This window comes from Leptosomus discolor, chromosome 17 (assembly GCF_034619465.1).
Source record: "Leptosomus discolor isolate bLepDis1 chromosome 17, bLepDis1.hap2, whole genome shotgun sequence".
NCBI lineage: Eukaryota > Metazoa > Chordata > Aves > Leptosomiformes > Leptosomidae > Leptosomus > Leptosomus discolor.
Genome location: NC_141407.1, coordinates 1,534,478 through 1,561,530, shown reverse-complemented (window position 1 = coordinate 1,561,530; position 27,053 = coordinate 1,534,478). Strand labels below are relative to the sequence as shown.

General features: G+C 42.7%; 1 protein-coding gene across 1 annotated transcript in view; it reads right to left on the bottom strand.

Moving 5' to 3' along the window:
• Positions 1–3,153: 3,153 nt before the first annotated feature.
• The window catches only part of PHF20 (PHD finger protein 20), a 75,853-nt gene continuing 51,953 nt past the window's right edge, over positions 3,154–27,053 (bottom strand). Inside the window, exons 15-20 of the mRNA XM_086474521.1 lie at positions 25,772–25,941; positions 20,129–20,228; positions 16,661–16,856; positions 13,412–13,811; positions 7,649–7,832; positions 3,154–6,014 (exon numbers count right to left, since the gene is read on the bottom strand). Coding sequence (XP_086330647.1) covers positions 5,872–6,014; positions 7,649–7,832; positions 13,412–13,811; positions 16,661–16,856; positions 20,129–20,228; positions 25,772–25,941 — 1,193 coding nt within the window. The 3' untranslated portion in view covers positions 3,154–5,871. The remainder of the gene's footprint in view (positions 6,015–7,648; positions 7,833–13,411; positions 13,812–16,660; positions 16,857–20,128; positions 20,229–25,771; positions 25,942–27,053) is intronic.

The following is a 27,053-nucleotide window of genomic DNA, read 5'->3' as shown; positions in this document are numbered from 1 at the left end:
AGGCACCCTGCACTTGTGCTGGGGAACATCTCCACAGGCCCCCAGAGCAGGGCGGTGGCACGCTGGGCAGCAGAGGCTGCTGCTGGGGGGAGCCCAGGGTGCTGTCAGCCCCACTCCCTGCCTCCCGCCAGTGAACACCGCAGACCCTGCTGACGCTGCAGGCACAAAGCCAGACACCAAACCAGGTTTTTAACAGCTGGAAAAGGCAGAAGCAGGTTCCAACATCTCCTCCCAGCAGCAAGGGAGGGCAGAGGAGAGAGGCAGGGGCTGCAGCACTGCTGCCCTGGCCAGCACGGCGCTGGGATACCGAAGGCTGTGGAGGGACAGAGTGAGGCCTGAGGAGACCCACTGGTGCCAGGGCAGCAGAGGACCTGCCAGCTGCCTTGGCCCCCCAAGGGTGGGCAGCTGTGGAGCCCCAGCAGGGACAGGGGCTGCTGCCTGTCCTCACAAGAGGTGCTCCGAGTGCCCAGGACACTCATGGAAACAGGAGCTTCTGGGATGCGCTCTGCTGTGTGCCTGATATGGAGCTTGCAAAGCTGTGGCCACTTTGGCCAGATCAGTCATACTGGGGACAGCACTGACCTCCTCCGAGAGTTTTGTCACTGACTTCCTCTGAAGTGACAAGTATTTGGTGACATCCAGATGTGCAATCTGGCCCTACAGGCCACATTCTGCCCCCTCACCCACCCAAAACCAAACTGTTCAAGCATCTCTTTCACCAGAGTGGTCACCAAGCATTGGCTGGGACCAAAAGGGACTTCTGAAGGTAGTGGGAGGAGCTGCAAAATAGTCAAAGTATCTCCAGTAGCTCTGGACCTCTATTTGGAGGACACAGCCCTTCCTGGAGCCTAGATTCAGTGTGGCAAACCAGTACTCCAGACGACACAGGAGGGTACAGAATGCCACCACTTCATGAGAGGGTCCTTCCCTTGGTGTCCCTTGCCCCACTGCATGTACTCAACCTGCCTAACTTAGAACCAGCACAGTCTGAAAGCTCAGGAGGTGCACACACCTCCTCCTCCCGAGCCCAACGCACCCAGCATCCCTCCGCAAAGGGAAAACAGGGCCCACACCATCCTAAAAAACTTGGTGTGGAGTGTTACCCAGCAAGACCCTGGCACCATTCAGCCTTTACTGATGGAACACCTGGACGGCACACAAGCACCACCAGCAGAAACACCCTACAAGCAGAGGATGATGAATGCCAGCTTTTTTTGTTGCTTTGTTCTCAGGTTTTGCTGTCCGCATGACCTTAACAGGAAAACACCGTGGTATTTTCTGATTTTAGCTACCTGCCGATTTGAACACAGACAGTTTTGGTTAGCTGTGGCAGGTATTAACCACGCGAGAGCTGTACGTAGGGTTTCTTCCTTCACAAGGGTTGCTATGCAAATACTGAAGGATTAGCATGAAGGTATGAAGTGCTCTTCTAAACAACCGCAATAGCTTGAGGCACTCAGTGATGCCCTTGGGAAACCAGACCAAGCATCAGTCACGAACGCTTTTGCAGTCAGATGAAATGCGAGTGCTGCAGCAGCAGCGATGCTATTCTAGCATCAACCTGAGCACGAACGAGATCCACAGCCTGGACTATGATCAGCAGCAGAACACATAATTAGAGGAGATGATATTTTTGTCAAATAACAGTAATATAATATTAAGTATTAAAACAGTTGTGCCAGATTTCTTAGGCTGAGGAACTTCAAGGTGAATCTACTCATGTGAAGGCCGACAGTTGACTCCTGATGTGAGAGTCTGCCCCTGCAAGAATGTTAAGTAAAATAGGGAGCCTGGACAAGCCCATATCAGAGGGCACACATTCCCAGAAACACGGCAACCACAGTGCACCCATTTCAGTAAGTCATTTCAAAGTCAGACCACATCTTCAAAACTTTAAGTGATCATCACAACCCACACGACTTGACTGAACCATGGAACACATGCCTGGATCTGCCATCAGTGGCAGAAGTTTCTCCAGGCTTCACAAGCTGGGCTCTAGCACAGTGAGACACTCTCTAGCCTTAAAATCCAGGAGTTTCACAGGAATCTTGTTTTGAGAACAAAACTAAGGGGGCCAATTTGCTAGGACACAGGAATAAACTTGTTTTCCTCCTACGGGGGAAACCGAGGGGAAGAGATGGAACCAGAAATGCATCTGAAGGCACATCGATGCCCGGCCCTGCCTTCAGGCACACACTTTCCTCTCCAGCACTTCCTAGCTTCCCCCCTTCCCAGGCCCACGAGCGTTCTCTCTGTACAGATTGTCCAAACACCTCAAAAGCTCCTTCCTCTGCATTAGCACTAAAGCAGCACTCCCTCACATGGGGTGAGCACAGCTTCTACACCCAGCTTGCTGCTGCTGCTGCTGCTGCCCAGGAGTACGAGAGCAGTTGTCAGGAGAGCATCGCGGGCACAGCACCCGCGTGTTGTTCCTTTCCAGCACAACCCTCCCAAACCTGCCTGAACCTCAACTGCCAGCCTGCTGCTACATGGGCAAACCACATTTGCACTTCAGAATTGTGTAGAAATGACGTATTTTTCTCAGCGCAGTTCGCACCACACAGCTGACAGCGCTTGGTCCTGATGCGCCTGGTCTCAAGAACCGCTCAGGGAACAGACCCCTTCAGCTCTCTCCACTCTCGGAACAAGCATCCTGGCCTCACACTTGTCTCCCCGTGCGGAGCTCTCACGCTCACACACCTGCAGACGCTGTGGTGCTGCACTGTTCTGGTCAGAGCCGCTCCCTCTCTGCACCACCCGGCCTTTGTGCCATGCATCGGAGGGGGGAGCCAGCTGCCCCTCTCTCAACACTGCCAGTGTCCAGCCGCAGCCCTGGCAGGCTATTGGTCGGAACAGAACAAAAATGAGGGTCAGACTGCATACACTAGTTCCTACTATATTACATATATTAGGATTATTACATTAATCTAATAGCTACAATAATACATTACCTGTATTAGGATTTAGGGATAAAATGTAAGAGCTCCTCACTAAAACAGTACCTAACATAAAACAACACATAACAGTTTACCTGTTAAAAATATTTATAAGAGACAGATTTGGAAAACAACCACTTCCACACTTTAGGAACGATTAAAGTCTACATTCCTGTCCCCCTACAGTACCTGCACTTCAATGCTATGTGAAGAAAAATAGTCCAAAACTATTTTATTGAATAATCATTAATTGAAACAAAGACTTTAGTAAGACTTAACCAACAAAAACCTATTTATTTATTCCAAACACAAAGATACAGAAGTTTTCAAGTTTTGCAAATATTGCTCCAAAGCAAAATTCTATATACAGCGCCCTCGGTGCTAATAGTGCATAAACAAAAACAAATATGTATCCACAGTGCAATGTTTGCTCATTTCATCAAGGCTCCACGTTGCATTCACTAACCAGTGATTCAAAGAAATTAAAAAAGTGACCTGCCAGACCAAACAGCTGGTCCAGACGAAGAAATAACAATGTGGAAACTTGCAAAAACAGGGACAAGAACAAATCCAGGCAGAGCACAATAAAGAATCTTTCCTGAACATGAGAAACGCTACTCTATTTTAAATAAATATTTTCAGTCTATCTGCAAGGGCTTCCCTAGCTTTACTAAAGGAAAGCAAGTCTCCAGTATTTGCCATTTGATTCACCCATCAGAACCACTTTTTCTTCCAAATCTCAAGTACTGCCCTGAGCAAAAACAAACTAGCAAAGTAAAAACATCCAATGAACACACAGAAAGCAACTGCTTGGGAAGGAGATGTTTGACTCTGAAGTGAAAAGCCTGCTCAGGGATGCAGCTACTTTCACACCCTCAAACTGTAAGCACAGCTCACTCGGCAGCAACGCAGCTATGTCCTCCTCGAGAGTCACAGGGCTGGAGCACTTGCTTTACAGACTTCAACCAGGGAACACCCCTCTGGTTGGTCCCACCTGAAAACCCCCAAAACCTTCACAGTCGGCTGGGGTGGTCCTTCCGGTGTTGTTCTGGCTGTGTGGTTACTGCCCTCTGTTCTAGAGCTACACAGCGTCCATGAATTCACTGACAGGGACGAGACAAGGTGTAAGCATTGGTCTCATCTTCAGAGAGTGAAGTGATTCTTAAATGCCATGTAAGCTTTATTCTAATTGTGTTACAGAAAAATGAGTTTATTTTTCTGCTGTACCTATGTTGTACTCATTACATACCAACTAGTACTATAAAACTGTGAGAGAAATTATTCCCTGAAATGAGTCTTGGCACAAAAGCCTTAGTTACTACCTAGAGTAGCCTAATTATTTTGTTTTCTGAAGGAAATAAAATATTCACTGTGTAGACACTGTTAACTCCTTCAATAATACTGGCTATTTAAAGTTTACATTATTCTTTACAGTATATAAACATTACAGATTCATATCAAAAATTAGTAATTTGTACAGTTATGGGCCTTTCAATTACGCCTGCATTTCAGTTTTAACCTTTGGTGCTACCATCACACACAATGAAGTCAAGGTAACAAATCCCGGTTTTTAAGGACACCCTCTCACTGCAAAAACAGCTTGCCATTTCCCACAGTGAACCTAACTCAGCAACATTTGGGAAGGAAAACTCAAGTCTCAGCCATTACTTATGGAGCTATGATCTACAGCTGAAAGACTTCATGTCTCAAATACTTACAATACACCAATGTTTCAAAAGGTACTGCATCATGTGACTCAAACATAAGCAGCATTTTCACCTCGCTCTCAAAGGAACACACCAGAAAATTAAAACTTAAAGTATAAAAGGGGACTCTGTGAACACAAACCATTTAAGATAATAACCCACTCACTGTCTGCGAGGGCAGTACCTCATGCATAGATCTTGAGGCTTTATTTACACAAATATAAAATAAACTGATTCCCAAAACCACACATTCATAGAGTAAGTCTTTACAATGAACACGTTGAGAGTATTGAAAAAAGTCTACATTTCAAAATATAACCGGAATGGCAATTATTAACAAATGGGTAGAAAACTACGTAACGTCCATTACAGACCTTGTTGAAGTCTGGGACTCTAAGCCCATCCCCAGTCTCTTCACGGCGGCATCTCCTACTGCCGTAACAAGGGTGTCCCACTAGTGCTGCTTCAGGAGGCACAGTATGGCCCTACTTAGGAGCTCAAGAACGCACAGAAACACAACGTTAATGGGTTTCCCCAGTACCAAGTCGTGTGATAGTGACAGGATAAATATGGAAAACAATCATTTACTCTGAAAATAAGTGCAATCCACCTGTGACCTTCTGCTACATTATTTAATGTAATAGAAGTGGGGTTTAGGCCACTGTTACTTGCAAACCTCCATGTAACACTTTATAGTTAGGAGCTGGACATTCGTACTTACTAAGTCTGAAAACTGTTATAACATTTCCTAATGATTAAATATTGTGTGCTATTATGCATAAACCAGAAGGAATAAAACATGACACAAGTCGCTTAAACTATGCAATGTTATTTACAACCTCTCTCAACTGAATATTTTTGGCTCTTAGAACTCTGTTCTTCAGTGGCACAATTTTGAGTCAATTTAATTATGAAAAAAGTCTACCATTTCAGTGAGTAACTTGTAAGGAGTGAAAATTTAAGTATAATTTATCAGCCAACATCCAACCTCTGAAGACAACAGTATGACCTCTTCCGTATCATTATAATTGCCTAATAAACCTGAAATTATGATGAGATAAAATAACCTTTTTACTGTTTCTTTTTACTGAACAGCACTTCTTCACAAATCCCTGAAGTCAATCTGCATCACATGCAACCAGCATGCTAATTTTATTTAAATATACAGAGCTGTTCACATCAGATGCTCCAATTTCGCACGCGCTAACAGTCCCCAACATTTTCTAGTCTCACGTTGAGCAGCAAAGCGCAATCTGTTGCACTTTGCCGAGGTCCGTTATAAGCTGCTTTATACAACGTTTGAGTTGTGGGAGTCGAGCTAGTGGTTCTGGTGGTTCCAGCTCTCCTGTATAATCCAGCCAACTCTCCAAAACTGCAAAGAAAAGTAAAACTGTCACTATTCCAGTTCCCAGCAAATAGATCACCTTAAGACACAAAACAGGAAAACTTTAAATCTTTTGTGAATCTTGAAAGAGCGGTGGGCAATATTTTTTAACATGTGGTATTTGAGAAATCAGAAAACCAGGCTCCTCACCCTCACACCACTCTTTGCAAATAGCTTTTGATACATCATAAAACAATTGGGGGGCGGGGGGGCAGGGCAGATGTTCCTAGGAGAAAGCAGGGAAGGAAAACTCAGCACGAGATATTGTGAAATTTGGTGCTAAAATTCCTCTGATCTGTATCAATTCCAGAGCAAGGACATTGCAGTACAGGAAGTTTATACCATCGGAATACCTTTAAGATCAGCATTAGATGCTACTGAAGATCCCAAAAGGACAGGACCATGTTAATGAAAGAAGTTTGTCTTCAATACAGAACAGAATTGGCCAAGACAGAAAGAACTGGGTAACAGAAAATGGGGATGAAATACAAAAGCATAACAGCAGGCTGCTGCACAAAGAAAACAAATTCCTGCTCTAAAGCTTCCCAGCAGGAAACAAGAACCAGAAATCTACTGATCAAAAGACAACTCAGGCAACAATGTACTACAGCCATGAAAAAAGGTGGTCAAATTGAGCTATGAGGAGTTCAGGGGATGGGACAGTATTGTGGAAGGAGACTGAACCCTTGGAGACAGAACACGTCTGCCAAGAGAAGCAGCTGAGGCCACTGCGGCTAAGGACAGCAACAGGCTAGTTCAACCTAAGGGCAGTATCTGCTGAAGAACTGCTGGGCACTACCCAACTACTGACACATCCAGCCTTGAAATAAGAAAACTCCTGATCAGAGTAGCAGTGCTGTGAGCAGCCCTCCAGCTCAGCAGCAGATACAAAATGCCTGACTTTTGTGAACCAGAGCTGCTCCATTTATGAAGCAGGCGTAATGACTACAGGCCTGACTGACCTTCATTACCTGAAACACTCCTTTAGCTGTTCAACTTTCAGTACCTTACTGAACTACAAAGAGAGGATTCCTTGGCAAAGCTTGGATTCCCAACATGCTTGCAAGAAAAGCTGCTGTTGTAACCACTGTACAATCAACGGGCAAACAAAGATGTTAAGAAAAAGAACTTCCCTAGATTGTTTACTCTTAACACATAAAGGGTTTAGAAGTTTTCCATTACTAGGAAAACAAATTTCCAGAGACATTTAAGTACAGAATTTGTAAGAGACAGGAAAAGGTAAGAGCCTTGTGCACCAAAGAGGCTGCCTAGAATAAGCTAACAGAGCCAGCAAGACCCTGAAGAACAGGGAAGTTCAGATACACAGAAGAGCTATGGACAACAACAAAAACCCAAAAGCAAAAGATACTCCACCACATCACCCGATGCAAGTATTTAGAGGTGATCCAATTAGAATTTTTTCTGTACAATCCTGCTTGGTTTTAATCTGATCGTTGTTTTAAAGATCAACATCAGCAGCATGTCTATTGTCTATTAGTAAATGCAGTAAATCTGACAATGCAACACTCACGTCTTTGAAGGAAAAAGTAAAATTCAAGTTAACATGTTTTGAACAGGTAGTTCAGCTAGATATATTTCTGAAACAGAAAAATGTTACCTACCATCTAGCTCCTTCTCAATGAAATCCATTCTGTGTATGACTTCATCTTGCAGTGACTCCACGTGAGCTAAAAGATTAAGCTGCCACTGCAGCTGCGAGTTCACAACTCCTTCTTTGTCTTCTTCCAGCAGTTTCATTTCAATAGCTTCCTCTGGAGAGACTTTCTTAGTGACAGACTCTCTTACCTAGCAGAAACATACACATCAATATTTGTTGCAGAGCCAGACTGTCTGGGTGCTTACAGTTACCTAAGCTCATCACTTGACTAATCTTTGGCTAGTGGAGGACAGAGAGGCAGAGAAGAGATCATACACAAATATTAAGGTAGTTTAGGAAAGAGGATCCAAATATAGCAAAATACCTATAAAAGTATGTCTAAGACCTATTCTTTGCACTTAACAAGCATCTGATTTTCCAAAGGTAACACACATACACACAGCTAGCTCCCTGCTGACCTCCAGCTGGAGATACTACACTTAATCTGTGCATCCTAGGAAACATGAAAGCCATTTTTAACGTGACAGTAATCAGCTAAAGAGCAAATGATTCTGCAGTGAGAAGCGATTCTTTCTGAAGGAATCTAATCTCACTCTTACCAAAACTTACATTGAGGCATCTAGAAAAAAAAAATTACCACCACTTATAAAACTTGACTGCACTGTCAGCAGTGTTGATTCTACTCCATTTTCATCATTCTGCTGAAACACGACAAGATGTAGAAAAAGGCTCACAAAAGAATGAACTGGAATATATGCCTTTCTGGGAAACATAAAGCAATCTCAATGGATTTGACAGAGAAGTCAAAGAACATAAATTACAGCTTACATATGCATGAAATAAAAGCTAAACAACCTTTTTTAATCTAAAAAAAGGGAGGTCAGTATGTCCCAGAGGCTTTCTAACATTTGTCAGACTGTATTTCACAGAATCATAGAATCATTCAGGTTGGAAAAGACCTCTGAGATCACTGAGTCCAACCATCAACCCTACTCTGCCAAGCACACCCCTAAACCATATCCCCCAGCACCACATCTAAATGACCTTTAGACACGTTAAGGGATGGTGACTCCACCACCTCCCTGGGCAGCCTATCCCAAAGTCTAACAGCCCTTCCAGTGAAAAAGTTTTTCCTAATGTCAAGCCTAAACCTACCCTGCTGCAGCCTGAGTCCGTTTCCTCTTGTTCTGTCATTACTTACCTGTGAGAAGAGGCCAGCACCTGCCTCTCTACAGTGTCCCCTCAGGCAGTTGTAGAGAGCAGTAAGGTCCCCCCTCAGCCTCGTCTTGAGACTAAACAGCCCCAGTTCCCTCAGCCGCTCCTTCTAAGACTCACTCTCTAGGCCTTTCACCAGCTTGGTTGCCCTTCTCTGCACTCTCTCCAGCACCTCAATGTCTTTCTTGTATCGAGGTGCCCAAAACTGGACACAGTACTCGAGGGGTGGCCTCACCAGTGCCCAGTACAGGGGGATGATCACCTCCCGACTCCTGCTGGCCACACTATTCCTAATACAAGCCAGGATGCCATTGGCTTTTTTGGCCACCTGGGCACACCGCTGGCTCACGTTCAGCCGGCTGTCAATCAACACCCCCAGGTCCCTCTCTGCCCAGCAGCTCTCCAGCCACCCCTCCCCAAGCCTGTGGCGCTGCTGGAGGTTGTGGTGGCCCAAGTGCAGGACCCGGCACTTGGCCTTGTTGAAGCTCATCCAGTTGATGGATGGCCTTGGCCCATCGATCCAGCCTGTCCAAGTCCCTCTAAGAGCCTCCCTACCCTCGAGCAGATCAACACTCCCACCTCACTTGGTGTTGTCTGCAAACTTGCTCAGGGTGCATTCTATCCCTTCGTCGAGATCGTTGATAAATATGTGAAACAGAAGCGGCCCCAGCACTGACCCCACTTGTGACCGGCCGCCAGCTGGATTTAACCCCACTGATCACCACTCTCTGGGCCCGGCCGTCCAGCCGGTGTTCTACCCAGCAGAGCGTGTGCTCATCCAAGCCGTGAGCAGCCCGTTTCTTCACTAGAATTCCATGGGAAACTGTGTCGAAGGCTTTACAGAGGTCGAGGTAAACAATATCCACAGCCTTTCCCTCACCCATCAGGTGGGTCATCTTGTCCTAGAGGGAGATCAGGTTCGTTAAGCAGGACCTGCCTTTCATAAGCCCGTGCTGACATAAGCCCAGGCCTGATCCCCTGGCTGTTCTGTAAATGACTTGTGATGGCACTCAAGATGATCTGCTCCGTAACCTTCCCTGGCACCAAGGTCAGACTGACAGGTCTGTAGTCTCCCGGATCTTTCTTTCAGTCTTTCTTGTAGATGGGTGTCACATTTGCTACTCTCCAGTCCACTGGGACCTCCCCAGTTAGCCAGGACTTTTGGTAGAGGATGGAAAGAGGCTTGGTGAGCACATCCACCAACTCCTTCAGTACTCTTGGATGTAGCATCCAGCCCCACAGACTTGTGTACATCTAAGCGCTGTAGCAGGTCTCTGACCACTTCCTCTTCCATTGTGGAGGCCACATTCTGCCCCCCCTCCCCGGCTTCCAGCTCAAGGGGCTGCGTGTCTGGGGAACAACTGGTTCTACTACTAAAGACTGAGGCAAAGAAGGCATTGAGCACCTCAGCCCTTTCCTCATCCTTCGTCACTATGTTTCCCCCTCTATCTAGTACAGGAGGAAGATTCTCCCTAGCCCTCCTTTTGTTGCTGATGTATTTAGAGAAATAGTTTTTATTGTCCTTGACAGTTGCAGCTGGTTTAAGTTCTAATTGGGCTTTGGCTCGCCTAATTTTCTCCCTGCAGAGCCTCACTACTTCTTTACAGTCCTCATGAGGGACCTGCCCCCTCTTCCAAAGGTCATAAATTCTCCTTCTGTTCCTGCGGTCATGCCAAAGATCCCTATTCAGCCAGGCCAGTCTTCTTCCCCGCTGACTCGTTTTTGGGCACACGGGAACAGCCTGCTCCTGTGCCTTTAAGACTTCCTTCTTGAAGTATGTCCAGCCTTCCCGGACACCTTTACCCTTCAGGGCTGCCTCCCAAGGGACTTTGTTAATCAGCCTCCTGAACAGGCCAAATCTGCCCTCCAGAAGGCCAAGATGGTGGTTTTACTGACCCCCCTCCTTACTTCCCCAAGGATCGAAAACTCTATTATTCCATGGTTGCTATGCCCTAGAGGGCCTCCAACCTTTACTTCCCCCACAAGATCTTCTCTGTTCACAAGGAGCAGGTCCAGGAGGGCACCTTCCCTGCTTGGCTCCCTTACCAGCTGTGTCAGGAAGTTATCTTCCACATGCCAGGAACCTCGGGGACTGTTCTCTCTCTGCTGTATTGTATTTCCAGCAGATAGCTGGAAAATTAAAGTTCCCCACGGGAACAAGGGGTAGCGATCATGAAACTTCTCCCAATTGCTTATAAAATATTCCATCCACCTCTCCATCCTGGTTGGGTGGTCTGTGACAGATTCCCACCACGGTATCAGCCTTATTTGCCTTTCCTCTGATTCTTACCCATAGCGACTCGACCCGATCATCACTGTCATTTGTGTGCATTCATCTGTCTCCCTAATACCTGACCATTCTCAGACACTTCCAAGGTTACTGACTTATCAACAAGCCCAGTGTTTCAGTTGAGGTGGGGGGTGGTGACCCACACAGCAGCAGAGATGTCAGACTGAAAGAACACGCCAGCACACCGACCCTCAAGCACTGACATGCCGCATCCAGTCTTCTCTCTGGCAAGCCTGGTTTCACCCCCATCCCCCTTCAAAGCTAGTTTAAAGCTCTTCCTATAAGCCCTGCTAATTCTTGTCCCAGGATCCTTTTCCCCCTTTGGGACAAGTTACCCCATCTGTGACTAGCAGCCCAGGTGTCTTACAGACCAATCCATGGTCAAAGAACAAAGTTCTGCCAGTGACACCAGGCTCAAAGCCAAGAATTCATCTGATGGCTCTTCCTGCAAAACCCTCATCATTCCCTGCAGTTGATGGGACAGAGAAGAACACTACTTGCGCTCCCGATTCCTTAACCAGCTGCCCAGGGCCCTCTTAATTGCCTGTGGACTTCTTTATTTAAATCCATCACTACCTACTTGAAAAATTGATAACTGGTAGTAATCTGAGGGATGAACCAGGGTAGGAAGCCTTCTTTTTTACTTCCTTGACCCTGGCCCCAGGGAGGCAGCAGACTTCCCTAAGCGGGTCCAGTCTGCAAACGGGGCCTTTTGGTCCCTTCAAAAGCGAGTCACCTATGACAAGAACATGCCTTTTGTTCTTCACTGAGGCTGTTTTGATACGGGGCTTAGTTTGACTTCGTACTGGCGACCCCGCTAAGTTAGGTGAACCTTCATCCTCGTTGGTGTTTGATTCTCCCTGCAGAGCAGTGTATCCATTTCGCGAGGGAACCTGGGGAGGTGCGGTAGCTACTGGGGTGCCATGCCTGCTGTGCCTGCCAGGCACTTGTCACCACTGATCCCTATCCTCCAAGTCATAACATTCAGCGAGATGGAGAGAGGACAGGGAACCTTTCATGTCCTTAGCACCATGTGCCTGTTGGGACTGTTCCAAGGAAGGTAGAGGCTGACTCCACCAGTCTATCCCTCTCTCACACTCCCTTACAGCCCTCAGCCTTTCGGCCGTCTCCTTCACCCCAGACACAAGGCTGAGCAGATCATTCACATCTAACACAGGTGGTGTCTCCACAGTCCCTCATTGCAAATGCCAGGTTCCGGCACTCTCTGCAGCTGGAGGCCTGGACACCTACTTGCTTGCGTGGGACCTCTGTCTGGGTCGCCACGTTTCTTTTTGACAACAGCTTTTGGCCAGGTTGCAACCACTGCTGGTCCTGCCCGTGTACCTAACCACGCAAACGCCAGGTGACTGAGCACACCCCTTCCTGTCTGACCTTGATCGGTGCACAGGGATCTGATCCCTGCGCTCCTAGCGGGGGTTAAACAGCCCGCTGCAGCTCCGCCTCCCTGGCAAGAGCTGCCAGCTCCATGAGGGGATCAATCCCCGCTGGCCACTTGTCTCCCAATTTCAAGAAAAAAGACCCTGTGCGCCGAGTTCTGCCACGCTGCCCTGGGGACAGTCTGACTCCAAAGGCTGACCTCAGCGACCAATAGGACTTGGCACAAATTTCTGCATTGGGATGTAGAAAGGCAGGCCTCTGACAGACCTGACAGAGCTGAAAACGAGAACCAAGAGTTAGAAAGACAAAACTAGAGTGCTCCAGGAGGAAGAAGATACAGGACTATTCAATTGTAATCATTCCTAAAAATCAGTTCAGGCTGCTACTTTTTTTTCCCCCCACCATGAAATGCTGCCTGAAGAAACTGCAATTAATTTATTAATTAACTATTAAAAGAAACATGGGAACAAGATGGAAATAACTAAAAGCTGGAATATCAGTGTATTTGGTAGTATCATACACGCTCGCCTTGTTCTCTCTCCATCATGTTGCTGGTGTTTATTTTTACATTTAAGACACATAAAAGAAAGAAGCAATGAACTGCCAGCGGACCATAATGCAAGTTCCACAAACCATGCAGACAATTTAAGGCCCAAAAGTCCTCTTCAACCCTTTTTTTTTTTAATTATTTGAAATGGAGTTGATCATGTCTATCATTTTAATTCATACTTGTAACTTAAATTTAACAGCATAGGAAAAAAAACGAAACACAAACAAACTAAATACTAGTAAAAAGGGCTGAGTTTTGCACTTTGCCAGGCAAACACATCCTTTATACAGAGAGGGTTATTTCAATACATATACCTTAGAATAGTTGTGTTTGGATTCATTTTCCATCTTGCATATTTCTTGGTCCAGATTCCAGCCAAATCTCTCTGACAGAGCATCATCCCCGTTTTCCCTTATTCTATTTACTCCATCATCCATGGCTGAACCTCTTGTTTCCACAACCAACCTCTGCTCTATCGCAGGATAGTAGGCCCGAGGCTTCTGGTAACAGTGTTCACTCGTAATGTAAGATTCCTCCACAGAAGGAACGGTTGAGGGTTTCTCAACTGTCCCATTCCAAGTTCTATAACTTGCCGTCTCTTCTTTACAACAGTTTTCCTCTATGTGAATGATGTGTTTCGTATGAATTTTTTCATCCACTGTAATATGCTTCCACGGGTGGCACCAAAGCTTCAGGTCAGGATGTTCTTTATTTCTGTTCAGACATAAAAAAGTGAAACACCCAAATTTAAATGCCAAAGTGACTGAGCAAATGATCCTATTACATAAACAAATTAAGTAAGGATATTTGAAGTATTACATGCTTTAGACATCATAATCACTAAAAAAAAAAAATACCCCAAACTCTGAAATGATATAATTTCACTGACCTCAATTCCTATAGTGTTCTGTTAGGCAGACTATTTTAATTTCTATAATATAGTATATAAGCCAAGTGTTGGCGTTAAGAAAAAAAATAGAAGAAACGTTTCAAATAGATACATACAACTTTTCACCAGTTTTGCCCTTGAAGGGGCATTTTGCTTCAATATTTGCAATTTATTAACAGCATAAACTCATTTTCACTGGGATATTTTTAGTAAGGTAAGTCAAGTATACTGAAGCTAAACTAAGATTTTAACGATTTTAAACACCAGTAAAACAAAAAGACCCCTTCAAATCACTCAGTATCAAACTTTAGCCTGTAGTTCTCCAAAACAAACTCCAAAATTCAATCCACCAATCTTTTATAACCCTCTAATAACAACAACAACTGGGGACTTGGGGGAGATAGTGGTGTAGAACTTTATTATTTCCTTTAAAACTTTAACTTTCCTTTAAATCCCAAGACACTGAGCAAACGCTACTGCCTGGTAACACCAGTGTGCCACAGTCCCCCACCTGTCTCTTACAAAAAGTCTTATTTTAGTTGTTTTTAATTTGACTAATACGTTATTTATTCCAGCAGCAGGGATAACTATAGGTTTCAGATTCTTGCATGGATAAACAAAAAATTTAGAGTGAGTGTTGCTGCTGATACTGTTCTTCCACGTGTCTGTGAAGCATTAAAACAGCAGTAAAAAGGAGAGCAAAGCAGAATCACTCTGCTTATCTTCAAAGGGTCAGCAGCTTATCTGCTACAGGCTGTAAGAATGCAGCGGAAGCAAATCGTGACCCTAAAGCACCTGCATTCAGCTGCATGGAAAGGGGGGGGCCTGCCCCAAAACCCCACTCAGTGCTGGCTTCAAACAAAGGCAGACAGGCTTACTCCCATAAAGCTGATCCAGCTTTTTCAGCTGTTAGCCAAACCACTCAACAAAATATGACCACTTTGCTTCCAACGTAATTGCCTTCTAGGCTGTTCTACAGCAGCTAAGGTTTCTTCAGCATCTATCAGAGGAAACGACAGTTCGTCCAACTGCCAAGGATTTGCTCAGGCCACCTCATACAAGCACCTCTACCTCCAGCGCATCTACGACATACTTGGTGAGCAATCCTGAAGGCATGCCTGCAACAGTGAAAGCCAAGTGCTCGTTTACCAAAGCTTTCTACCCCAGCTCCACTGGAACTAAATGCATTACTTTGCTCAGCAAAGAGCAAGGGACGACTTTACAGATGACAGATGATGCACCAGCTACATAAAGATGAAAACTCGAATGCTTAGCACTTGAGCAGCCTTTTAACGATTGCCTGCTGAAGGCTGGCTCTCCCTCCCATTGCACCGAAGCTGACAATGTCACATCTGATCCCTTGCCACCTCCCTGAAACACTCAGCAACACTCTCCTAAATTTCAGGCAGCTGTGAAATTATCTGCTCTCCCCTAGATAGTAGATCTCCATCAACAATATAATCATTCTTCTAATTCAGCAATTTAAAAATTCCTTTCTGATTTACATAATGAAGAAAATAGGGGCTGTAGCTTTTAACAAGATGGTCCTAACAGGACCACACCTCATCTTTAACTAAACCAAGTCATCACACCAATTTCAGGACAGGAGAGAAAAGGAACAAAGTCTGTAACAAGCATCACATACTTGCCCAGTGTTCCATACCATATTACTATGCAATTCTCAATTTACTCTACAACTGGAAACTCACAATTTAAAGTCTGTCTGTTTAAGAAAAGACGTAAGCAGTGGGCTTACAACATCTGTGTTCCACCCCCTCCAAAGAGGAAAGGGATTACTTACAGGTCTACTAAAGGATACCGCAATGGAAAAGCAAAACCTTACGCTGAAACAGCTACTCTCACTTTAAGCATTATTTCAATGTTCAAGCATTTCAAGCATGGCCAGCGGCCCCACTGCATCACCACAGATTAAATTTAAGGGAAAAAGTTCTAAAGAACACTGGAAACACTAAAAGCTTTGCTTTCCAAATAGCTGCTGCTGTGCAATTTATCAACTAGTAAGTTATAAATATGGCATCCAATCAACTGAAAACTGCTGGATTTCAGTTAGAAAAAGATTTTTTTTCAGTCATCAGTACCCCAGTATGACTTCAAACAGGAAAAGATGCAGAAAACTTGATTTCTACAGTGATTACAGACTATTTTAATTTTGCATATATTAGCATATATCCATAATAATCTTTGCATAGAAATGAACTGCTACAGGTTGCTGAACGTGCAACTGCTCTCCTACTACAACAGAGCAACACATTATGCCAAACAAAAAGATCTGATTTCTGCAGGAAAAACTATGATTTAGAATTACTGGAATGGAGAACATAAAACATTACAAGAACACAGCCCTAGGTGATACACCTGTCCTTGTTACTTGCACCTATTTAGGGGCTTTAGGAGAAGTTGTTGCTGTTAGTTTCCTCCCTCCTTCCTTCCTACTTCCCAACCCTTCTATACACACAGTCAATTTACACTCCTCAACACACTTAAACAGTTTTTAAGCAGCCAAGTCCTTTTCCAAGATCACATTAGCAATTCTAACTATTTGGTTACATATCCACAAAGAAGCACAAAAATAAATCTGAATTTCTGGTTATTTTTCTGTTTGAAATCTAATTCATGTTGAGAACACGCCGACTGATACTTAAATACTGCTTACTGTAATATGCTCATCTTCAGCTGCAGTCCATGCAGTACTTCTATCACTCTCTGTACATCGCCAAGAAGCTGGTGAGTGGCTACTATCTTCTTGGCATTCTGGTGGGAATAATTTTCTTCCAAAAATGCTAAGCCATGCATGTGACCATTACTTAACCACTCCTTCTCATACCAGTACTTTAAGCTGGACCTCTGACCTAAAGCAACAGTAACGAGCGTGTTAAAATGAAGCATTAACTCTGGTATGTTAACATTATTGGTAGTAATTCCGATTATCTCAAAGTCTTGCAACAGCTTATTTGTTCTTACCAACAGTACTAATAAAGATTCTATAACAGCAAACAAAACCCTGAAGACAAGAACAACTTGCGAAGTGGGAAGCAAGATAACCTCAGTCAAAAACCTCTGTCCAACCATAAAAGCATTCAGACCCCAAATTCCGTCAAAGGACATCCACAACAGGTAACTGCAGCTGATGCACAGAGAAGTGTTTTTGGCAGGGTACCACACAGCCATACTAAAGCTACAGCTTGAATACAGCTCCCTGCAGACAGAAAAATGCAGCAGAAGACAGTGAACTTCCCTTCCCCAGTAGTCTTGTTTTTAAGCATCATACCTGTATTAGTACAGTCATTGAAAAGTAAATTTTAAAGGAATCAGGGATGAGGTTCTGACTGAGAACTTGCCAAAGCCAGGCTATTAACAATGCTAATTGTAGCTTAAGAGGTTGGAATATCAACAACAGCTGAAATTAAATTATGTTAAATGGGATAAATGCATCAGTAAAAGTAACTTAAGCAGCCAAACAAAGTGATATTAGCAGGAAAGAGTGGAACTAGAGATGCTTGCTAAATTGCAAAAACACATTAAAAAACTTTCAAGCCAAACCCCCCAAAAAAGCTCCCCCACACCCTGTAAAATGCATTGTTACAACACATGCTTTCAGAAGACAACTCAGCACCCTGAGAAATATCACATCATTCACTGGCCTATATACAGCCCAGTCAGCGAACCTGTAAAAATCAGAGACAGTGTCGGAGCACAGACTCAGAACAACATTCACAAGAAAGTCTCCAGTAGAAGCAGGTTAATATTGACTAGTCGTTTCAGCAGTTAAGGAAAAGCTAAAAAAAGTCAAGAATTACTAGGCATAGTAAGAAGAGGGGACTGCACTACATGCCCATTAGGTAGCATCACTGCCCATGCTATTCCCTTTGGCACAACAAAGCAAACTCTTTGGAAGCCACACTGAGAAGTGAGCAAAACAAGTGTTTACAGGCTTTTGGATGGTAGTTATAGAATGGCAGCCAAATGGTTTCTACACTATGCCCTGTATGAACATCCACGGACATAAAGGACACTTTCAGCCTCAAATTCAATACTAACACTCTGTCTCGATAAAGGAGTAAAGGCAAACCTGTGCGCTCGTAAGCGCGCTCAGCCACCGGGCTTTATACGACAATACTGGTTCCAGGCAAGACCTCCAAAAACTCTCAAACAGAAACCAAGACAGGGAAGAACCATTTTTCACGGCTGAACTTTTCAGGCAGATATGCTGTATCAAGCAAGAGATCTAGGTATGGCCAGAACAACTCCAGAGACATTCCTGACATACCAGTATTAATTCCCACGCATTTATTTTTGTGTTAGAAAAGTTACCATCTGTGACAGAAAATGATGTTCAGTCCACAAGAATAAAATTGGTTTTAGAACTCCATGTCAAGTCATCTAAACACCACAGAGATTATCCAACTGAAGCCCATTCATGGCATTGTTTACTTAGCAGTGTACTCTGAGACAAAAGCGCTCTCTTTCTGGGTGTACAAGCTTAAGAGAAGACACAAGACAATATCCAGCAATGTACGTTTTTATGGCTTGAATGAATCTGCCACATCATTATCATCTTGATGATGTTTAAGCAAGGGTAAATGTTAACAAATCTCTTAAATCCCACTTGATTAAAAAAACTGTCTAAAATGACAGTTGGTACAGTTTAGGCATAATTACACTAAACTTGCTTTTATTTCCAATAATATGAATGGTGCTGCAACAAAGTCCCAGCACTAAACTGAGAAAAGCTTCTAAATAAGAGTTTGCTGAATGGCTATGCCTAGTTTTAAAGGCAACTTCTTTGCAGATTCATAAAGCCTGTTTAGCTCATTTCAGAGCAACAGCAGATTCACTGAAATTGAGACATCACTTCTGCAGCCAAACAGTTGTGTATGTTTTCCTTTTCCAAGACAGAGGTAAAAATTAAGCCCAAATTAAAAAAAAAAAGTAAGTTTAAGGATCTTCAAAGCAGTAGTTAATAAATGATTAAACTGGGTAAGCAAATGAAGTGTTAGTTGTAATCAGTTTTTACCAAAAAGCATTCTGATAAAGTTCTTATTAAACACAAGTAGTTCAAATAGGATGGCACAACTTCAGTTTGTATTTAAACTTAATTAAAAGTGTACAACTAGCTCGAATTGACACAAACCAAAGCGAAATATCTTGAAAATAGAGGGTTAAAAACCTGGATGCAAGATACTGTTAAAAAACTTCAATAATGTTGGACTATTTTACTTCTTAGATAACTGAATGCAAGCACAGCGTGTCTTCCTTGCCATGAATACAAACAACATGAGTATACAATCTACACAAATCAATCTATGAAGGAGCTGGTAGTTTTAAACATCCAAAAAAGCAGAGATCAAAATCCAAATATGTGTATAAACTAAAACAGTCTTGCGATTAGGCAAACAGAGATCCCATTTTCTCTTAATTTATGAACATGGACTCAAGCCTGAACTTCCTCTGTTTCTACATTCAGCAAGGCTTTATAATTCATGGAGTAGGAAGTCAGAAAAGATCCACGTTAAGTGTAATTTTACCTGCTGCATCAGATGGACTCAGACATTTTAAAATACATAGTTCAGAGTAGAGAACGTATTGCTTAATCAACTCTGACTGCACTACCCAAGATAGATAAATACAAGTATAAATTAGCTTGGGTAATGCAGTCAGACATAAGGTCCACGGCTGTTAAGAACCAGCAAGCCTCTTGCTGGCTTATTTCAAAGCATGCGTAAGCCTGGTCTTGCTGGAGGAGAACTGCAGTCACATCCTGCAAGCTGTGACCAGGGGGAGTCTTGCTTAAGTTTCCCGAGTGCTTCTAAATGAGTTTTCCATAGCCAGAGAGAACAATCTGTATGACTGGCAAGTGTGTGGCAGATGGTCACCACAGTTAAAACATGCATTTCCATTCCTGTCCAGCTGTAATTACACACTATAGACTCATGTACATTCACATACATTAAACTTGCTGTATCTGTAACTGAACTCAATTACCTATAACGACAGACAACCAGGTGAGCAAAAGAAAAAAAAAGTTTTATCTTTGCTATATATATATATATGTATATATATATAAACACTAATAAGAGTTACTACATATATAAGAAGGCTCTGTAACCTTAAATTTCTGTACCTGGAGGATCTTGGCAAATATAGCAGGTATATTTCTCAGGTACATTATCTTCCAGTAAACCCATACAGACTCCATGCTGCCAGCACAGACACTCTTCACACTGTTCAAAGTCAAGAAGTGCACATCAACAGAAATGAAGCCTACAGGAGCTCAGTAAGATTACCTCAATTAAGAGACACATCATCTACATATTTTAAGACAAAAAGGTATTAATCCCCACCCACCTCTTCCAGCTACAAATATATTAAAGAATCAGACTACAATAAAATTTGAACCCTTCCCACACATTTTTCACATAGATTTCTGGAGAATGACAGCAATTACAAAGTGGAAGCAAAGATCCTAAAAGGTGCAAAAATGTTCTCTTTGGAGATGACAATCTTTCACATGATGCATGCACACATTATCAGGATAGAAAACAGTACGCAATCAAGTTTTCAGAATTAAAAGATTGCCCCTTCATCCAGTAAATCACAATCAATCATAAAATCCAAGGGATATACCACACAGGACTAGCCAATATCATGCTTTACTGATACTTGTATCTCTCACATTTTATCTATTTCAAAAGGTAACTCTACTAACATAAAGCCAACGTGCAGATGCAGTTGTACTAGCTTAAAAAACTTCTGCCATCCTTCCAAGTGTGAGCAATCATATTGGCAAAGACCGAATATAATTTGGCTCTACTTTTTTAGTGCAGTTATGCTATTTAAAATGCAATCACCGTACTTAAAGCTATACAGTTCTAGAGCAGGAAAAACTATATCCACATATTCTGTTGCAGTCACTCCCCACTCTTTAACAAGCAGACAAAACTTCAACTGCAGCCTAAAGACCACTGAAACATGGGACAAAACCCCACATAAGAATATTACCTCAATTTTGATTTGAAACTGTGGTGTCAGATCAGGATTACTATTTTCACAAGCAGTGAAACAACAGATCATAACTTTTATTTCCCAGAGCACAAGCCAAAAGCTTAATGCAGAGATGTCATCAACACGGGCAAAGGTTTTCAAAATGAGCTAAACCAAACACAAATGGCACTGCAGGCAATCGTAGATGCTGCTCGTCACTGACCTACAAAGATGCCAACTTGAGAAACATCTCATCCCTGCTGAACACCACTTATACTGCTTTTATAAATGCTCTTATCTGCTGCCTTTCCTCGAGCTAGGAGAGACAAAAAGGGACCACCAGTTTTTTAATATGTCATTGTATTAAATTAGTGGTCTGTGTGTGGAGGAAACAGAAGCACTGGGAACCGAGAATGTAAAAGGTCAGAGAGAAACAAGTTTCTGAAAGAGGAGACTGACAATGTTTTGCCTTACAAAATAGGTAAACAGTCCCAAAGCAATAAGGAGATGTTTTCAAAAAAGGCTGAGAGCCCAGCCTCCTTTCACACAGATGATTAGCAGGAGCCAGAAAAAGGTGTCCTAAAATGAAAAAAACAAGATTAAGAAAAATAGACTGCATGCTAAAAATAAGAAGGGAGCTCCTGGACCTAGTTACACTTGCATCCTGCAAATCATGCCATATGGCACAGAGCTACACTCAGTGATTTTCCAGGCAAATTTGTCTAGAACTCTAACGAAGCATCACAACTTTTTCTATTTTACTCAACTGGTATTTAAATATCCACCCTATCAGGACTCAGGTCCTTTGATCTGCATATTCTGCTTCACAGCTTGGCTGGCCAGGCCACCAGCTATTGCTCTGGACACATGGTACACAGAAGCCACCCCTGGCCATGCAGTAGTAGGGAGATTCAGTGCAAGCCAAATAAGAGATTTTGAAGAGGAAAAGCATGCAGAGTTGTGCAACAGTATTTAAATCGAAGTTCAAATGCAAAAGAAATAACCAAACCAGATGGACATGCATTTATAGCAGTTTTTCATCTACCAGAACAAAAATATCCCAAGTCCATTTACATCTGTCACCTCCAATGCCACCAAATCCAGCTCCAGAATTCTCTATGTCACACAAATTCATCAAGGTTTAGGTAAAAAAACAACAACAAAAAAAAAACCCACAAACAAATAAAAGGAAGGGACAATAACATTTTTTCTGGACTTTTTTTGGGCCCAAGCCTTACTCTAAAAAGGGAGTGCTGTGCCTTCAGAAGTAACACATGGCAATGCTAAGCTGCTACTTTATGCAGGCTCCATAAATGAAGTTTAGTAACCTTGTCACAGTTAGAGATGGGGATGAAACAGCATTGGCCAACAACGTATTGTTCTAGATACGTTTTTCCAGTTTTACTTTATACTAAAGCATTAAACGCAAAACTGTATTTCTGTATCCCAGTGTAACGAACAGTATTCTTTATGCACAAATTGCTTGAGACAATTTAGGGCAAGTCCAAGATAAAGGAAGAGCTTTTTGCAAAATCTCTAAGCTGAATTTTTTTGGAGTTCTATTATTTAAGGCCTAAATGGAACAAACTCTCAGTTTAACTGTGAGAGTTGCATTAAACCTTAATGGTCCCTGATCTTTCAGCAAAAATAAAGGTGCTGCCTGTGTTTAAAATTAACATTTTTTCCTCATTATTTCTATATTTGGAACATTCATGGAAATGAGCACAGTTCAAAGAGAAAATGACCTACCATTCTCCCTCTCCTAAGAGAGCACCATACCTGTTATCCTGGGAGGAACGAACCTCCAGTCACATGCATGGAGAAACTGCCTGGCTCCTAATTTTGATACCAAGGCAAGGCAGACTGGCACACACGTACTCAAGCAAGTGCCCCAAGTGTCAGCGTATTTCAGTCAGTCACATCAGAGTAATAAGTGGGGGCAGAATAAACACCCCAATGGAGACAAGTGCAAAGAATGACAATATTCTTCTAAAAACCCATACACTGAGCAAAATTACGTATCTTCAGAAAGAGAGGACAAGTCTAAATGTGAGTGCTTTAGGGTAGACACTTACAAATTAAGAGTTTCCAAGTGTCAGAGTCTGAGTAGGAAACATGGAAGAAATCTTGCTGCCTTATAAATTTATGACAACTACAGAGGATTCTCACTCTATAAAGTCAAATGGAAGTGTAAATCTCAGCACTACACCTCTGAAAAGCTGAAAATAGGTTCCCCTTGTCATAACTCCATAGTTGTATAACATAGCATCTTAGCTTTGTACTAATGCTCTGTACTTGAAGAGCTAACTCGGGCATTTCTACATCAACAACAGAAGACCAGACTGTTCGAAACATTTTCCCAAAAACTACAGGCTAACAGAAAGGTGTGGGGAGCACAGCATTTGGTACCTAAAGCAAACCACCTGCCTAACCTACCGCCCTAAAAATCTTACCAGCTCCTTGCTCCCCAAGTCCTATTGCTTCAATCCCGTAACAAATGCAGGTACTCACCACAGTATAGATCTGCATCTCTTCCAGAAAGAATAACCTGCTCTCCTAGCCAATTCTTTTGTAACGCAGCTAAAGCGTTTAAAACTTTGCAATACGCTCAAAAAAACCCAAACTAGTTCAACCTAGAAAACCATTGCCAGAAGCAGCCCATGAAACCTTACACGAAAGCTCTCCATGGACTATGTCCTGAGGTAACTGACAGTTCTCCGCATTCTGCAATCATACAACTAGTGTCAAACCTACTTTGCCAGGAAATTATACTCCAGACTATCTTCACATTTTTCATTGAGCCATCTCCTCTGAGGGCAGCCAGCCCCCTTTATTCCCAACTGCCAGACTCCTTTTCCTCCTGTACACTCAGATGCTATTTATCTAGTTTTGACCACTGCCCATCACTGCACCCTTTCCTAGTAATGCACAAGGCACCTTTTGCCTTGCCTTGTCAGGATCCAACACTGACAGAAAGGCATGCCTCAAACTGAACTCAGCATCTCAGGAAAGTGTCATACCTTCCAAAGCAGACCTCCATAAAATAGTATGGAACACCAGTGAAGTTAGCTGTTAAACTGGACTGCTGAGGACAAAAAATAAATAATAATAACAATAATAAAAAACCCCAAACTTAGTTGTGCTAGCCAGCCCTATGAAAGATTTTTTAAAATTAGGTCGTTAATGTTCAGAGCAAAAAAGGTGTTTCTACTGTTCTGCTCCAGAAGCCAAGAATTCTTCACACTACAACTTTAATAGTGCACCCCCTTTCCTCCTTAACAGGTTTCTGCCTCCACTCAAGCAATAAAAATCCATCAAAAAATCAGTAGTAGCTGTGAGGTACATATAGATCACCTTCTGCCTTTCCTCCTAGTTCCAAAACCAAAAAAAAAAAAAATTAAACACACCCCCCCCCCCCCCGCAGTTCACAGTAACATGTCAGGAACTCTCTCAGTAAGGTGTCCCATAAAGTGGGGCTCAAACCTCACAAAAATTCGCAACAGAATGCCTGGGAAAGTGAATTCAAGAGCTGCAAATGGGATTGAGCTTAAGTGTGCCAGAAAAATATTTCTGAAGTCAGCGTCATGCCACAGCCTGTCACAAATAAAACTACTTCCTCAAAAGAATACAGTTATTACCTTAAAATTTGCAATGAGCACAGCTGCCAAGCTACACTACTGTCACTTTGAACTGAGGTCCCAGAACAAGCTAAAAGTTAGCTAGAGAGGAAGGGTGGGAGCCTCCTAAAAAGCCCCAAACCAAAACTAAAACCAGAAAACTCCTTTCTTCCGAAGCGCAACTATGAAAAGCTTGTGATCTCAGTTCAAGAACATCACACACTTAAGCCCTTGAATATGCTTCTTCTAAGACTTAGGGGTAATTACCAAAGGGGACAGGCAGCTCAAGTAAGAAACAGTGGAAAAATGAACAAGAGCAAAAAAACGCTGAAGAAGTTTTTAATTTGATATGTTTAGCTTCATTATTTGAAATAGGAACTGAGTGGAACAGCTCCGGGCAGCTATGTGGGGAATGGTTTCCTGATAATTTACAAACATCTCAAAAAGTAAACAGCCAGGACAGTTCCAAAGAGGCTTTTGCTGACAGTTTTAAGCAGGAGAGATAATAGACACTGCTGTGGCTAGAAACAGTTTTCCATAAAGTTGGTTTAAAAGGAGGACATAGATGGAGAACAGACAAATGGCTTCATGCAGATGAGGAACTTTGAATTTACAAACTACAGAAGAAGCTTCAGAACAGGTAAGTGCAGCTCTGCTTCAAAACAAAAGACTGAAGTAATGACTTTTTTTGTTCACCCCATCTAGAGGATTGTATGTTTAAGTCAAGCTTTGTGCCAGGTCAGAGAAGTGGAAGGGTACCACTATCTCATGGCAATGTTCTGAACAAGCTCAGAACTAGAGGAAGCAAAAAAGCCAGATAAAAAGCCACTGATTTTAAATATGTATTCTCTAAACCTAGGAAGTGTTCTAATTTTTAGAAGAATGCAAATCCACAAGTGACAAGCCAACTGTCAATGGTTTGTACAGAATTGTCCCTCTTCCCCCACCTTCCTTTGATTAAAAAACACAAACTGTATCAAAAAAGCAACGTTTTTTATCTATCATAGCAGCTGCTCACCCTGACAGGTTACCTTAAAATTTATTATTTCAGAGGACAATAGTTTATTTCACATACAGAATGTACCTGTGCATACTTCTACATTAGCTTTTCCACTGACACTTTCCACTGTATTCACCAAAATGTGCATTCACCTTCCACTTCATACCTGAATCATGAAGTCATTTTCTTCTTTTACTTCACAAATACACCGAACAATCTCAAAATCACTTTCTTCAACTTCTTCATCAGGGTTTGTGGTTACATCAACATCCTGACTGCAGTCATCATCACTCCAAAGCAAGCTATCCATAGATGACTCACTCAGGGTGTCATCCTCTGTACAAAAAGTAGTCAGATAAAATCCCAAGTAATTACAAAAAGCTCAAATAATTCTCAAGATTTCACCTGAGTATGCAGGCATACGTGGCTAAAAGCATGAGCTCACTGTGTAACTTAAGGAATACCACAACGCTACTACACTATGTAGTAACCTTCAATAAACAGGAAGTTAACACAAAATTTAATCCCGTTTCAGAAATTGCTATTTTCATTTAGTCTCCTGTTGAGGATGCATTTATCAATTCAGGGGTGGTGCATTGCCCAAGGTATTCTCTAAGAATGCTCCCACGCTATTTAACGCATTTATGCATCTCTGTGGATTCAATAAAACTGCCAAGAAAATCTTTACTGAACAACATGCTAAATTGAGATGCTTACCTCACTAACACTAACCCAATGTCTGCATCTTCCTCCGGGATAGAAAGGGGGGAGAGTCAGAGGGAGAAGACAAGGATTTTAACTACTTAGGAAATAAGTCTAATTAGCTGGAGGAAAGTGGAAGGTAAGAATTTTAGTTGCTCTTAAGTACATTGTGGTCTCTTGCCTATATCGGGTAGAACTATTTTGATCAGTTGGCCCCTAAAATAAGACTGTAGAAACAGAAGAACCAGCCTATGGCATAAACTAGAACTTCTGCAGAAACATCTCTCTATTAAGGGGCTGAGAACCCCCTGCATTAGTTAAAGTTTTATTCCACCTCTGAGATAGGACACACTTTCCTGAAGTACTCTGGAAGGGACAGGCACGCTGCACTGTCATTCTACACAAGAGTTTCACTATTACCTACACAAGATCTTGTTTATCTAGGCACTGCTTTTATTGTTAGTACCAATCCTGCAGATGCAAAAAGCAGCAAAGCAATTGCAAAAAGGACAAAATAAACCCATTTCCAATACTTTTCACCTCTTTCAATGTCCAGGAATTGATCAAAAGAAGTCTGAGCAACTGATGGGCACATTACTAAACTGCAAGTACGTTCTATGGTCAATATGCTTCAAGAACCCAACTGATCAGACTTGCAGAACCTGTTTTAAGACACTATCACCATTTGTGCTTCAGTAGTTTTTAATGTTTCCTGTTTTCCCTATATAATGGAATTAACTGAAGTT